Raw genomic sequence first — 15894 nt, 5'->3', positions numbered from 1 at the left:
CCTCCTTTGCTGACCCTCACTTTACCAAGTATGCTTCTCCAGGGAATGACCTCTTCTGACACCATGACCAAAGCAGATGAAATGAAGTCTGGCCATTCTCACCTTCAAGGAGCATTCCAGCTGTACTTATTCCAGGACAGATTTGTTCATTCTTTTGGTGGTCCATGGTATTTTCAGTATTCTTTGCCAACACCCAATTCAAAGGTCTTCCTTAATCATTGTCCAGCTTTCACATGCATATGAGGTGATTGAAAATACCATGGTTTGAGTTAGGTGCACTTTAGTATTCAAAGTGATATCTTTGCTCTTCAACACTGTAAAGAGGTGTTGTGTAGATTTGCCCAGTATAATATGACATCTGATCTTGACTGATTGGTGTTGATTCTGAGTACATGCAAACTGAAATCTTGGACTTCAATCTTTTCTCTATTTATCATGATGCTGCTTATTGGTCCACTGTATTTCATATTATCTATGTTAAGGTGTAATCCATACTGTAGTCTTGATCAGTAAGTGCTTCAAGTCCTCTTCACTCAGCAAGCAAGGTAGTGTCATCTTCATATCACAGATTGTTAATAAGTCTTCCTCCAATCCTGATACCACATTCTTCTTCATATAGTCCAGCTTCTAAGATTATTTTCTCAGTATATAGATTGAATAAGTATGGTGAAAGGATACAACTCTCACACATTCCCTTCTTGATTTTAAACCACACAGTATCCTCTTATTTTGTTTGAATGACCGTCTCTTGGTCTATGCACAAGTTCCTTAGGAGCACAATGAAATGTTCTGGAATTCCCATTCTTCTCAATGTTACCATATGTGTTATGATCCACACAGTTGAATGTATTTGCATAGTCAATAAAACACAAGTAAACACCTTTCTGGTATACTTTGCTTTCAGCCAAGATCCATCTGACATCAGCAATGATACCCCTTGCTCCACATTCTCTTCTGAGTCCAGCTTGAATTTCTGGCAGTTCCCTGTCCATATTCTGCCACAATTGTTTTTTTAATTATCTTCAGCAAAATTTTACTTGCTTGTGATATTAATGATACTGTTTGATAATTTCTACATTCTGTTTGATCATTTTCTTTGGAATAGGTACAAGTATGTATCTCTTCAAGTCAATTGCCCTGGTAGTTGTCTTCCAAATTACTTGACATAGATGAATAAGTGGCTCTAGCATGGCATTCATCTGTTGAAACATCTCAGTGGGTGTTCCATCAATTCCTGGAGCACTGTTTTTCACCAATTCCTTCAGTGTAGCTTCAACTTCTTCTTTCAATATCATTGATTCTTGATCAAATGCCTCCTCCTTCAGTAGTTGAACACTGACCAACTCTTTTTGGTACAATGACTCTGTATATTCCTTCCATCTTCTTTTGATGCTTCCTGCATCATTCATTATTTTGCCCATACCATCCTTCAACATTGCAACTCAAAGCCTGAATTTTTTCTTCAGTTCCTTCAAATTGAGAAATGCTGAGCATGTTCTTTTTCTTTGACTTTTCAATTCCAGGTCTTTGTACATTTCTTCATAATAATTTACTTTATTTTCTTGAGATGTCTTTGAAATCTTCTGTTCAGCTCTTTTATCTTGTCATTTCTTCCATTTGCTTTAGCTACTCTATGTTCAAGAGTAGGAGCTCAGGTGGCATAGTGCCTAAGGCACGTGACTGCTAACCAGAAGGCTGGTGGTTCAAATCCACTAGCCACTCCTTGGGGAAACTCTGGTAGCATAGTGCCTAAGGCACTGGACTGCTAACGAGAGGGCTGGCGGTTCAAACCCACCAGCAACTCCTGGGAAGGAAGATGAAGCAATCTACTTCCGTAGTGATACTGCCTCGGAAACCCAAGGAGCGATCACTATGAGTTGGGTTCAACTCAACAGCACATAACAACAACAACAACAACAACATGTTTAAGAGCAAGTTTCAGAGCCTCTTTTCCCATCCATTTTGGCCTTTTCTTCCTTTCCTGTCTTTTTAATGATGGTTTGCTTTTTTCACGTATGATCTTCTTGATATCATCCCACAACGCATCTAGTTTTTGGTGATTGGTGTTCAATGCATAAAATCCATTCTTTAGATGGCCTCTAAATTCAGGTGGGATATAATCTAGATCATATTTTGGCTTTCATGGAGTTATTTTAATTCCCGTCAGCTTCAATTTGAACTTGCATATGAGCAATTGATGGTCTGTTCCACAGTCACTTCCTGGCCTTATTTTGGTTGAAGATACTGAGTTTCTCCGTTGTCTCTTCCTACATATGTAGTCAGTCTGGTTCCTGTGTATTCCATCTGGCATCCATGAATATATATCCACCATTTATGTTGTTGAAAACAAGTATTTGCAATGAATATGTTGCTGGTCTTGCGATATCTATCATGCAATATCCAGTGTCATTTCTATTACCAAGGCCATTACTTTCCAACTACTGATGATTTTCCAACTTTCACATTCCAATCACTAATAATTATCAATACATCTTGTTTGCATGTTTGGTCAATTTCAGACTGCAAAAATTGATATAATTCTTGAATTTCCTCCTCTTTGGCTTTAGTTGTTGGTGTGTAATAGTGAATAACATGGTGAATAACAGTAGCATTAACTGGTCTTCCTTCCTTGCAGGCATATGGGTGTTATCCTATCACTGACAGCATTATACCTCAGGTTAGATCTTGAAACATTCTTTGTGACTATGAATGAGGTGCTATTCCTCTTCAATTTGTCATTCTCAGCATAGTAGATCACATAATGATCTGATTCAAAGTGTCCAATACCAGTCTATTTCAGCTCATGAATGCCTAGGATATCAATCTTTATGCATTCCATATCATTTTTGACAACTTCCAATTTTTCTAGATTCATACTCCATACAATCCATGTTCTGATTATTAATGGATGTTTGCAGCAGTTTCTTCCCATTTTGAGTCGTGCCACATCAGCAAATGGAAGCCCTGAAAGATTTACTCCATCCGTGTCTTTAAGGTTGACTCTACTTTGAAGAGTCAGCTCTTCCCCAGTTGTATTTTGAGTGTCTTCCAACCTGAAGGCCTCATCTTCTGGCACTATATCAGACAATGCTTCAAGGCTATTCATAAATTTTCCAGTAATATATCAGACAGTGTTTCACTGGTATTCATAAAGTTTTCACTAGACAATACTTTGAAAAGTGGATGGCCCCTTCCTTCTTCCCTGTCTCTTAGTCTGGAAGTTCCTCTGTAACCTGTCCACTGTGGGTGAACCTGGATGTATTTGAAATATTGGTAGCATAGCTTCCAGTCTCATAGCCACACACAAGCCACAACAGTATGACAAAATGATAGTCGAGAGGTGGTATGTTAATTTGAATAATAATTTTATTAACTAGTCTTCCTTGTAGGTGTATGGATATTATCTTATCAGTGACAGTGTTGTACTTCAGGACAGATCCTGGAATGATCATTTTGACAATGATTGTGACACTATTCCTCATCAATTTGTTATTCACAGCATAGTTTAACTTGTTGTTGTTATTTGCCGTCGAGTCGGCCCTGACTCATAGCGACCCCTCCTTGGGTTTCTGAGGCAGTATCACTACGGAAGTGGGATTGCCCAACCTTCCTTCCGAGAAGTGGCTGGTGGGTTTGAACCGCCAGCCTTCTGGTTAGCAGTCAAGTGCCTTAGACACTATGCTATCAGAGCTCCTATAATATAACTATCTGATTCAAAATGAACAGTGCTAGTCCACTTTAGCTCAGTAATGAAAATGATAATGATACTTAAATATTCCATTTCATTTTTTTACAATTTCCAATTTTCCAGATTCATACGTCATATATTTTACTTTCTGATTATTAATGGATGTTTGAAGCTGTTTATTTCCATTTTGAGTTGTGCCACATCAGCAAATATAGGTCCCAAAAAGCTTTACTCCACCCACATTCTTGTTATTGTAGTTGTTATGTACCATCGAGTCGTCTTTGACTCATAGTGACCCTATGTACAACAGAATGAAACACTGCTCAGTCCTGTGCCAGTCTCATAATCCCTACTATACCTGAGCTCATTGCTGCACCCACTGTGTCAATCCATCTTGTTGAAGGCCTTCCCCCTTCTTCTCTGACCTTCCACTTTACCAAGTGTGACATCCTACTCCAGAAAATGGTCCCGTCTGACAACATGACCGAAGTAGGTGAGACGAAGTCTTCTCATTCTCATTTCCAAGGAGCACCCTGGATGCACTTCTTCTAGGATAGATTTGTTAGTTTTTTTAGCAGTCCATGGTACTTTCTTTACCAACACCACAACTCAGAAGCATTAACTCTTCTTTGGTCTTCTTTAGTCATTGTCCAGCTCTCACAAGCATATGAAGCAATAGAAAATATCATGGTTTTGCTTAGGTGCATCTTAGTCTTCAAGGAGATATCTTTGCTCTTCAGGACTTGAAAGACATCTTTTGCAACATATTTGCCCAATGCAATATGTCTTTTAATAAAACCACATTATGAAGGTTTTATTTTTAGTGCTTTTCAATATAAAGGGCTCATCTTCCATGCATATATCAGACAATGTTCTGCTCCTTTTCCTAAAGTTTTGTGTGACCAATTTTGTTTGAGAAGCAGCTGGTCAAATCCTTCTTTCCAGTCTATCTTAGTTTTGAAGCTCCAGTGAAACCTGTCGACCATGAGTGACCCTGCCAGTATTTGAGATACTGATGGCATAGTTTCCAGCACCACAATAACACACAAGTCACCAGAGTATCACAAATTGAGACAAGTTGTGAGAATTGCTCTTATTAGTGAAATTTCATTTTTTCTCTCTTCTAACATGCATATATTTTTGCACATTTTAACATTCTTAGAATGATTTTCAATGTCAATAACAAGAAAACATTTATCATAGTTATTTTCAGTTGTATGTAAAATAATGATCTGCCTTACAATCAATGAAATATGGTAAATATGTTTGATCTATACTACTTTTTTTTTATATCATGAATAAGAGTACATACAGCAAATAGAATATTTCTAGCTATCTAGCACTCCTAAGAAGGAAGGTTGGGAAATCTACTTCCGTAGTGATGCTGCCTCAGAAACCCAAGGAGAGGTCACTAGGAGTTGGGTCTGACTCAATGGTACATGACAACAACAACAACAGCTATCATCTATCTAAGCTAACAATGAAATCTAAAAATAGTTCAATCTTTCAGGACAAAAAAAACCTCTGTGAAAACTGTAAATGTTTCCACGGTTGGCTACCCAGCTATGTCTTATTTTAATGCCTAGGCTCTAGACATTTTACTTCCTTATCCTGAAGTCTTTTGGACTTGCTCTGCAGAGCATGACATATCTAAACTTCTCTATCAATTAAAATAGCTCAATGACAAATAATGAGAGCTGCTGCTACAGTTATTGAGAAACCCTGTGATGGGTTCAGAAGCCAACTCATTAACCTCACCTTGGCTCAATTTCCCCTTAGACTGACTTCTACAGAGTTGGTAATTTACTCAAAAAGAACACTGAGGTTTAATTATCTGTCCAAAGTGATTATTGCAGGGTCTGGAACATGGTAGGCACTCTAAAGATGTGATCTGCCAACCTTTTCCTCTGATACTGAATATCTTGGACTTAGTTAACTTTTATAGTGTTTTATTGTATATATATATATATATATATATATATATATATATATATATATATATATATGCCTCTTTCATGCAATTTCTATCTTCCTTAGATTAGTACAGAGAATAAGGAGTGTGTTTCTTCAATTTCTTTTTCTCATGTGCTAATAGTCCCTTTCTGATTATTTTAGAGTGGTGTAGAATTATTACATGCTTTGAGTAGTCAAGGTGAAAAGACAAACCCTATAATTTTCCCAAGCAAATTTTACCTTAGGAAAATTTCCAGCATTTATATTAAATTATTGTTAGGTAATTCTGCTGTGAAAAATCTCTTAATGCAAGATCACTTCTTCTATGAGGATATTAAACCATCTATCACTTACCTTTTTTCAGAAGAGCTTGTCCATGGAGCAAAGCATGGAACATGGTTTTTATAATACAATTTCTATCCCAGTTCCATCTTCCTCAATATACATTTTTTTTAATTCTTTTTTTTTTAATTGAAAATTCCATAAAAGATAATATATTGGCCCTTTGTCAATTAATTTTGTCTAATATAAATATTTCTTGGGTGGTGAGATCATGTTTTACCAATTGTAAATGTTAAGGAACATACTAAAATGTGTAAAACTCACTGTCGTCGAGTCGAATTCAACTCATAGTGACCCCTCCTTGGGTTTCTGAGGTGGTATCTCTATGGAAGTAGATTGCCCAGTATTGCTTCCGTGGTGTGGCTCGGGGGGGGGGGGGGAGGGGTTAAACCACCAGACTTTTGGTTAACAGTCAAATGCCTTAGGCACTATGCCACTAGAGGTCCCTATAATGTATACTATGTTATATTGCTATGTGTGAACTCAAAAAATAGTCAGAAAAAATTTATTTGCTCAGAAAAAAAAAATGCCATGAGATATTTACAAAATTTGACTATATATTATATCACAAAGGAAAATGTAAAACTTTGTTTTAAAAAATTATGTAAGTCATATTCTCTTAAATTTTGCAAAGAAACTAGAAATTAATTGCAAAAGCAAAATACTGAAACTTATCTTCAAAAATTCCACTCTCCCTCTCTCTCTTTTTTAAAATTGCTATTTCGGTGAAAGTTTACAGAACAAATTCATTTTCCAAACAATAGTTCATACATATTTTGTTTCATGACATTGACTGTTGTTGTTAGGTGCTCTCAAGTTGGCTCTGACTCACAGTGATCTTATATACAACAGAACAAAACACTGTCTGGTCCTGTGCCAGCCCCACAATCCTTGCTAAACCTGAGCCCATCATTCCAGCCACTTTGTCAATCCATCTCATGGAGGTTCTTCCCCTTTTTCATTGACCTTCCACTTTACCAAGCATGATATCCTTCACCAGGGATGGTCTCTTCTGACAACATGACCAAAGTAGGTTGGGTGAAGTGTGACCATTCTCGCTTCCAAGGAGCATTCCAGATGTATTTTTTCCAGGACAGATTTGTGTGTTCTTTTGGCAGTCCATGGCAGTGTCAGTATTCTTTGCCAACACCACAACTAAAAGCATCAATTCTTCTTCAGTTTTCCTTGTTCATTGTCCAGCTCTCACATGCATATGAGATGAATGAAAATACCATGGCTTAGGTTAGGTGCAATTTAGACTTCTAGGAGACATTTTTGCTTTGCAGGACTTTAAAGAGGTATTTTGTAGCAGATTTGCCCTGTGCAATATGTCATCTGACTTCTTGACTGCTGCTTCCATTGGTGTTGATTGTGGAACCAAGTAACATGAAATCTTTGACAACCTCAATCTTCTCTTCATTTATCGTGATGCTGTTTATTGGTCCAGTTGTGAAGATTTTTGTTTTCTTTGTGTCGAGGTATAGTTTATACTGAAGACTGTAGTCCTTAATCTTCATCAGTGGTGCTTCAAGTCATCTTCATTTTCCATAAACAAAGTTTTGTTGTCAGCATATCACAGATTATTAACAAGTCTTCCTCCAAACCTGTTGTTGTGTTCTTCTTCATATAGTCCACCTTGTCAGATCACTTTCTCAGCATACAGATTGAATAATTATGGTGAAAGGATACAACCCTGATGCACTCCCTTCCTGATTTTCAACCATGCAGTATCCCTTTGTTATGTTTCAATGACAGCCTCCTGGTCTCTGTACAAGTTCCTTTTGAGCACAATTAAGTCTTCTGGAATTCCCATTCTTCTCAATGTTATCCATAATTTGTTATGATCCACACAATTGAATGCTTTTGCATAGTCGATAAAACACAAGTAAACACCTTTCTGGTATTCTTTGCTGTCACCTAAGATCCATCTGACATCAGCTGTGGTATCCCTCATTCCACATCCTCTTCTGAGTCCAGCTTGCATTTCTGGGAGTTCTCTTCAATATCCTGCTGCAACTATTTTTGAATTATCTTCAGCAAGATTTCACTTGTGTGTGATATTAATGATATTTTTTGATAATTTCCACATTCAATGAAATTACCTTTCTTTGAAATGGGTACAAATATTGATCTCTTCCAGTTGGCTAGGTAACTGTCTTCCAAATCTCTTAGCATAGCCGAGTGAGTGCCTCCAGCACGGCATCCATTTGTTGAAGCATCTTGATGGGTATTCCACTTATTCCAGGAGCCTTGCTTTTCTTCAATTCTTTCAATGCAGCCTTGACTTCTTCCTTCAATACCATTGGTTCTTGATCATATGCCACCTCCTGAAATGGATGCACATCAACCAATTCTTTTTGGTACAGTGACTCTGTGTATTCCTTCCATCTTCTTTTGATGTTTCCTGCATCTGTCAATATATTTATTTCCCTAGAATATTTCAATATTGCAACTCAAGACTTAAATTTTTTCTTCAGTTCTTTCAGCTTTTGAAATGGCAAGCATATTCTTCCCTTTTGGTTTTCTAACTCCAGGTCTTTGCACATTTCATTATAATAATTGACTTTCTCTTCTAGAACTGCTCACCTCAATATAAAGAAAACAAAAATCCTCACAACTGGACCCATAAGCAGCATCACAATAAAAAGCATAAAGATTAAAGTTGTCAAAGACTTCATATTACTTGGTTCTACAATCAACATTAATGGAAGCAGATGACATTTTGCACTGGGAAAATACACTGCAAAAGATCTCTTTAAAGTGCTGAAGAGCAAAGATATCTCTTTGAAGACTACAATGCACCTAACCCAAGCAATGGTATTTCCATTTGCCTCATATGCATGTGACAGCTGGACAATGAATAAGGAAGAAAGAAGAAGAGTTGATGCTTTTGAGTTGTGGTGTTGGCCGAGAATACTGAAAGTACCATGGACTATCAGAAGAACTAAGCAATCTGTCCTGGAAGAAGTTCAGCTGAAATGCTTCTTGGAAGAGAGAATGGTCAAACTTCATCTCATCTACTTTGGTCAAGTTATCAGAAGAGACCATTACCTGGTGAAGGATATCATGCTTGGTAAAGTAGAGAGTCAAGGAAAAAGGCCCTCAACAAGATTGATTGACACAGTCACTGTAACAGTGGGATTAGATATAGCAAGGATCATGAGGGTAGCACAGGACTGGGCAGTGTTTTGTTCTGTGGTACATAGGGTCATCATGAGTCAGAGAAGACCAATGACACCTAACCACAACAACAACATAATCAAGGTAATATTTTGGCTCCCATGGATTTGTTTTAATTGTCTTCAGCTTCACCTTGAACTTGCTCATGAGTAACTGATAGTCTGTTCCACGGTAAGCTCTTGGCCTTGTTTTGGCTGAAAATATTGAGCTTCTCCATTGCCTTTTTCCACAGATGTAGTTGATCTGATTCCTGTGTACTCCATCTGGTGAGGTCCACATGAATAGCTGCTATTTACGTTGTTGAGAAAATGTATTTGGAATGAAAAAATTTTTGGTCTTGAAAAAGTTATCACGTGATCTTCAGCTCTATCACCAAAGACATATTTTCTAACTACCAGTGATTCTTCTTTTTTTTCCAACTGTTGCATTCCAATCACCAGTGATAATCAACATTGCATGTTTGGTCAATTTCAGATCACATAAGTTGGTAAAAATCTTCTATTTTCACTTCTTTGGCTTTGGTGATTGTTGTATAAATTTGAATAACAGTAATATTAACTGGTCTTCTTTGTAGGTGTATGGATATTATCCTATCACTGATCGCATTGTATTTCAAGATATATTTGAAACGTTCTTTATGAGGATGAATGCTACACCATTCTTCTTCAATCTGTCATTCTTGGCATGGTAGATCATCTGGTAGTCTGATTCAAAATGGTCTAAACCAGTCCATTTCAGCTCACTAAAGCCTACAATATCAATCTTCATGTGTTCTACTTTGTTTTTGACAACTTTAAATTTCCCTAGGTTCATAATTTGTACATTCCATGGTTTGATTATTAAGGGATGTTTGCAGCTATTTCTTCCATTTTGAGTCATGCCACATCAGCAAATGGAGGTCTCAAAAGCTCTACTCCACCCACATCATTAAGGTTTACTCTACTCTGAGAAGGTGGCTTTTCCCCAATTGTGTTTTGAGTGCTTTTGCACCTGAGGGGCTCATCTTCCAGAACTACATCAGACAATATTTCAGGGCTGTTCACAAAGTTTTCCAATAATATATCAGACAGTATTTCACTGTTGTTCATAGGGTTTTCACTAGCCAATTCTATGAGAAGTGGATGCTACCTTCCTTCTTCCAAGTCTGTCATAGTCTGGAAGTTCTGCCAAAATCTGTCCACCATGAGTGACCTTGCTAGTATTTGAAATATCAGGGCACTTAGGCTGGGATGGAACTCCTGCCAGTCTGGAAGGCAGGTGCATGTGAGGGAGGGCCAAACTTCCCTTCACCAAGAAGAGTGTGGGGTAAAAGAGTAACAATGGGAATATCACACTTTTCTAGTCATCAGCCTTCATATGGTTTCCTGTCCTGTCCTGGGCAAGTGAGCCTATTCTTAGGTTACTGCCTAGATTAGAATACAGCTTGCAAATTCATAATGGTTGCTCTGCTTGCAAATGTTCAAAATGGCCACACTCTCTGGACAGCTGACAATACACAGCATTGTTTGTCTCCTTATTCACTGTTTTCTTTTCTAGTTATTATCCACCAGTGCAGTTGCCCATGAAGTTCTCAACAAGCAGAATCGATTTTTAGGTTGCTACCAGATTGGAAGGCCACTTGTAATTATTCAAATTGTCTGTGCCATAAGGACAGGACACAGTCCCCAGCTCCTTTTGTCTCCTTATTCACTGTTTTCATTCAGATTCTTCTAAAAAAAAATAAAAACAAACAACAACAAAAACAAACTCATTGCTGTTGAGTCAGATCCAACTCATAGCAATTCCTCCTTGGAATTTTGAGGTAGTATCTGTATGGAAGTAGGTTTGCAAGTCTTCCTTCTAGGAACTGGCTGGTGGGTTTGAACTGCCAGTCTTCTGGTTAGCAGTTGAATGTGTGAGGCACTATGCCACCAGAGCTCACCAGGTTCTTCTACTAGTTGGTATTTAACCCACTTCTTTATCTTTCCTTTCAAAGCTCAGGATTCCAGGATGATCTTTTATATCTGTTAGAATTGGTTTCTCATTTCTTTGTTGCAGAAGGTCTGTGTAGTTTGTCTGCCTATTCCACCTCTTGTTGCATGTCCCCAAAATTACTCTTTTGAGCACTTCATTGGTTGAGCAATAAAATCAATATAAGAAAATTGAAGAAATCAAGAAAATAAGGATAATGAAAATACTATACATGAAAACATTTCAAACCTAAAACAAAATTTCTATAATATAAAAATATTTTAATATTTAAAATTTTAATTCCACATGATTTAGGTAATTAGTGCACCAGAGTATATTTATTTTTTGTTTTCATTTAAATACTTTTAATTGATAAATTTTCAAAAATTTCACCACTTGATTTCTGAATTAATTAACTAATTGAGTAGATATTGAATTAAAATTCACTTAAACTTAGTTAAACATACATTAAAAAAATTAAATAGCATGTATTTGTAAAATAATGCTCTATCAGCTTCCTAAATGAGAAATGACACTGTCAGTACTTACATTTAGATAGCACATTATATATAATCCTTAATAGCATTAAAGGAACATATTAATTTTTCTGGCTTCAGAATTATATGCTCTGAGAATTGTACAATTTCCTTAGATGTACATTTTAATATGAAAATTATTTTTTGTTATTTTATTAAGAAACAGATTCTCTTATGATGACTTAAAATATATTAATAAAAAATGTGGTTTATAGCTTTAAGAAGAGTAGCATTATGTGGACAAATAGACTCATGGCAAATATCATATACTCAGAAAACTTTCATGCATGTTTGATGACCTATTCAAGAAAGAGTAAAAAGTAATTTTAGATGATAAATATTAGGTTAGAAGTTTAATATACTTGACTCCATTGAGAATGTCTTCTTTGAGATTTCAAAAATGAAATCATCATACCTTATCCATATGTTTATTCAAAGCTATTATACCAAGAATCAAGTATGTACAGAGGAAGGTTATGAATTGATGTGGTTCCAAAAGGTTATTTTACTCAATAAATAATCTTGTGTGTTGTGCTGTAAATTGACTCTTACTGCCACAGAAACTCAAAGTTGGTTTAGTCTGCTTAAAATTGTTGAGGAAGAGTACAGTATCTCCTACTCTGTGAGACACTGGCTTGAAAAGTCGAGTGCCTTATCTGAAATCCCTTGGTGTCAGGCAATGGCTAAATGTAGCCCTAAACCACATTCTCCTTAAAAAAAAAAAAAAAAAAAAAAAATTGCTAAGAAATAGCCCCAGTAGTTCCTATTGTGCATCATTAACCATTAGAAAGAAATTAGTAAGGAAGTAAAATTTATCCAGGAATCCTAGACTTAGCCTCTGTCTTTCATCACAAAAAGAAAATATTTCACAAAGTTCCTCTACTTTTCCTTCCACACTCCTGATTGAAGTGTTTGAATGTACAAACTTACTTTTCAACTACATACTAGCATCCAAGAGTCATTTAGTTCTGTTTCAGTCTTTCATTAGATAAGGCAGCACCAGATATTACTGTGAAATAATATGACTCAGAGGCTAATTCCCCTTGTTAACTTTTTCTAGGAGGCGCTATAGAACATTTAAGTCAAAATGCTGGCAGCATGTAACCAAAAAGTGCCATGAAGATGAGACCTGTATCAGTACCTTAAGCAAGCAAGATCTTATTTGCTCAGGAAATAATGACTGCAAAGCAGCTTACATTGGTACTTTTGGGACAGTCCTTCAAGTGCAGTGCACCTGTAAGTCCATTACACAAAGTGAAGAATCTTTGTGCAAGATTTTCCAGCACATGCTTCATGGAAGATCATGTTTCAGTAAGTTTCCCAAATAAAATTGCCTTAAAATATTTAAATTCTTCTGGCTTTTGTCTATACAGCACAAAATGGTAATTCAGCACAGAAAATTTGTTCACAAAGACAACTTTATGTTTGCAATTCCATTTAAGAATTTACTTATTAATTATGGGTTGTGCATTTGCTATTTTATTAATTTATCAGCAAGTGGTAAGTGGTATAGATTTTTAATTTATGTGTAGGTCACTCCTAGTTATCACTTCTTTATTTTAATATCCATAGAATGCAAGGTTTATCCTATCAGATAACTGACTATATCAGTTACTTGTAGCTGAGTTACATATCACATGAAAACTTCCACTGATGATCACTAACTACAAAACTTAGAACTATTTGCTAACAATTGTCTACATTGGGCTTGGCTTAGTGGAATAGTTCTTATGAAGGTCTTGTTTGGGTTCACTTAGGTAGCTGCAGTCATCTAGCAGCCCAACTGAAGTTGAATGGTCCAAGAGAGTGTCTAACAAGCACTGTTGGCTAGGATATCTTGCTTTCCTCTACACGACCTCTTCAACAGTATACTCTGGATCTCTTACATGGCAGTAACACATTCTGAAAGTCTCAGCCCCAATGTGTAACACTTACATAGATGTGTTTCTTTCACATTAACTAATCTCCCATTGGACAAAATAACTCACATGGCCAACCCCAGAATCACTGTGGGAAGAAACTACACGAGGATGTGAATATCCAAGTTGGAATTCATCAGGGATGAAATATATCTTACAAATGTTGGCAAACTTTGTTAAGATATATTTACCTCTAGATTTAGTTATTTCTCCCCTTTTTCTTTTACATGTCTGCTTATCTACCTGTGAAGATGCAATGGGAAGTACCTTTTTGGAAGGTATCATTTACGTTATTTAAGGAATAAGGAAACTAGGATTTTGAAATTTAATTAATTTTCTCAGAGTCTCATAGCAAGAAGTGAGCAAGAATTTCTCTATGAGTCTTATGGAAAGAACCTAATTGAACAATCCTATACTAAGACCTCCTCATTAATCATCTTCTGGGTTGGTCCATGAAATCACCTATGCCCCAAAACATTCCAAAGACCCTAGGTCTTTAGTGGTAAACACCTAACTTGCAAGCATCATTACAAGGAGGAAACGATAGTTGTTTACTGTTTCATTGAAAACTATAGTGATAGAAAATGTTCTACAGATATATGTGTCTATTTTACTTTATAGATATGTAGGAGAGACACACTAACCTCTGTGATCAAAATTGCTTTGTGTTGTTAGGTAATGCACACACAAGTTGGAATGTATGGTTTTGATTATAACAGAACACTCTACGGAAACATTTCTATAATGTTTATAATTAGCACTACAAACATATTTCAACTGAAATCATGATACAAAGAGAAAACTTTAACATTATACGTGTTGAGTGTTATTTTCTAAACAGTCTTCATCTCTGATTAATGTTATGTGGTTAGTTATGTTGAAACTAAGAGTACTAATAATTAATGACATATTACATTATGGCAGGAAATACCAAATGACAAAATAATCAACAGCAATGTATATTGTTACTTTACAATGGTTGATTACAAATGGTTTCTAGATATAGTAAATGGCATGCCCCTCACCCCAAAAAAGTACATTCTACAGATTAATGATAACTCAGCTTCCTAAACATTCTAATCCTTGTTTCAAGCTTGACTTTCTATCATATACTTTTCATTGTTGTCACATTTTATCTTTCTTGTGTTTGGCATCATGATTTATGCTGAGCAAAAAATGTCAATAGAAAATCAGTAAGAAAAAAAAAATACATCCAAGGAGAGACAGTAAAAACAAGCATTTAAAAATACACAGGCATGGACATAATACATGAATAATGTAGAGAAATGAAAATTTAAATAGTTTCACTTTCTTCATGTATCTAGTAAGACTAAGCTTTGTGACATTTTCTCCTTCATACTAAAATTAGGAATTTCAAGGGACAGGTTTAGTGAATTAAAGGTGCCTCCACAGCCTTCATTCACAGTTCCAAGTACTTGAGTTAGTAAGAAATGTTTTCAAACAAGAACAACAAATTCTGAGGCTTGGCTAGTTCTAACCAGCCTGTCACCTCACCTCCAATTATATGGAAGAAGCACAAGACATGTTTTAAATGAGGCATCTCTCTAAGCCTTGTCCCTTGACTCCTTTCCTCAGCCCAGCACTTATATTTTTGAGAATGGATATCACTTCACCATGTTTCCAAAACCCTTTAGCTTCTGTTTACTTTATTTGAAGGAGCAGAATAAAATAGAACTGAGAGGACAATGAAGGAGGTATTTTTTCAATTTGTCATGTCTGTTTAGCTTAGAAGCATTGTTTTTCACACTCATTTGATCTCACAGGAAAAAATATATATATTTTACATTTATCTTTTATGTGTAATGTCATTGTTGGTGGAGATTTCAATCAAGTCAATTCTGACCCATAGCAACCTCATCTGTACAGAGTAAAACTCCTCTACGGGTTGTCAGAGCTGTAACCTTTTGGAAGGAGATTATTAGTCCTGTCTTCCAAGGTGCTCTAGGGAGGTTTGAACAGCCAACCTTTCGGCTAGTAGTGGAGTGCTCCATTTGTGCCACCCCCTGGCCTGGACTTTTAAGCACAATATACTTTTATTATTATTATTCCATTTATTAATTTTATTCAATGCTGAATACTACCCACTATTAGGTATTGTGACTCACCAACAAGTTTCTCTCTGTAGTTTTAAAAACACTTCGTAGAACATAAATTCTTCTAGAAATAATTTTGGATATGTTGATGTTTTATAACAATTATGAATAATTATAAAGTTGTTGTTGTTGTTGTTATGTGCCGTCGAGTCAGCCCTGACTCATAGTGACCCCTCCTTGGGTTTCCGAGGCAGTATCACTACGGAAGTAGG

General features: G+C 36.2%; 1 protein-coding gene across 1 annotated transcript in view; it reads left to right on the top strand.

The window, feature by feature from the left end:
• The window catches only part of GFRAL (GDNF family receptor alpha like), a gene marked incomplete at its 5' end in the record, with an annotated part of 82325 nt that overhangs the window by 20538 nt on the left and 45893 nt on the right, over positions 1 to 15894 (top strand). The window contains one exon of the mRNA XM_007945631.2: positions 12710 to 12960. Coding sequence (XP_007943822.2) covers positions 12710 to 12960 — 251 coding nt within the window. The remainder of the gene's footprint in view (positions 1 to 12709; positions 12961 to 15894) is intronic.

Source organism: Orycteropus afer, unplaced genomic scaffold (assembly GCF_000298275.1).
Source record: "Orycteropus afer afer isolate SDZICR_OR568_19922 unplaced genomic scaffold, OryAfe1.0 scaffold00140, whole genome shotgun sequence".
In the NCBI taxonomy this organism is placed as follows: domain Eukaryota; kingdom Metazoa; phylum Chordata; class Mammalia; order Tubulidentata; family Orycteropodidae; genus Orycteropus; species Orycteropus afer.
The sequence above is the reverse complement of the archived record's forward strand: the minus strand, read 5'-3'. Positions and strand labels throughout refer to the sequence as shown.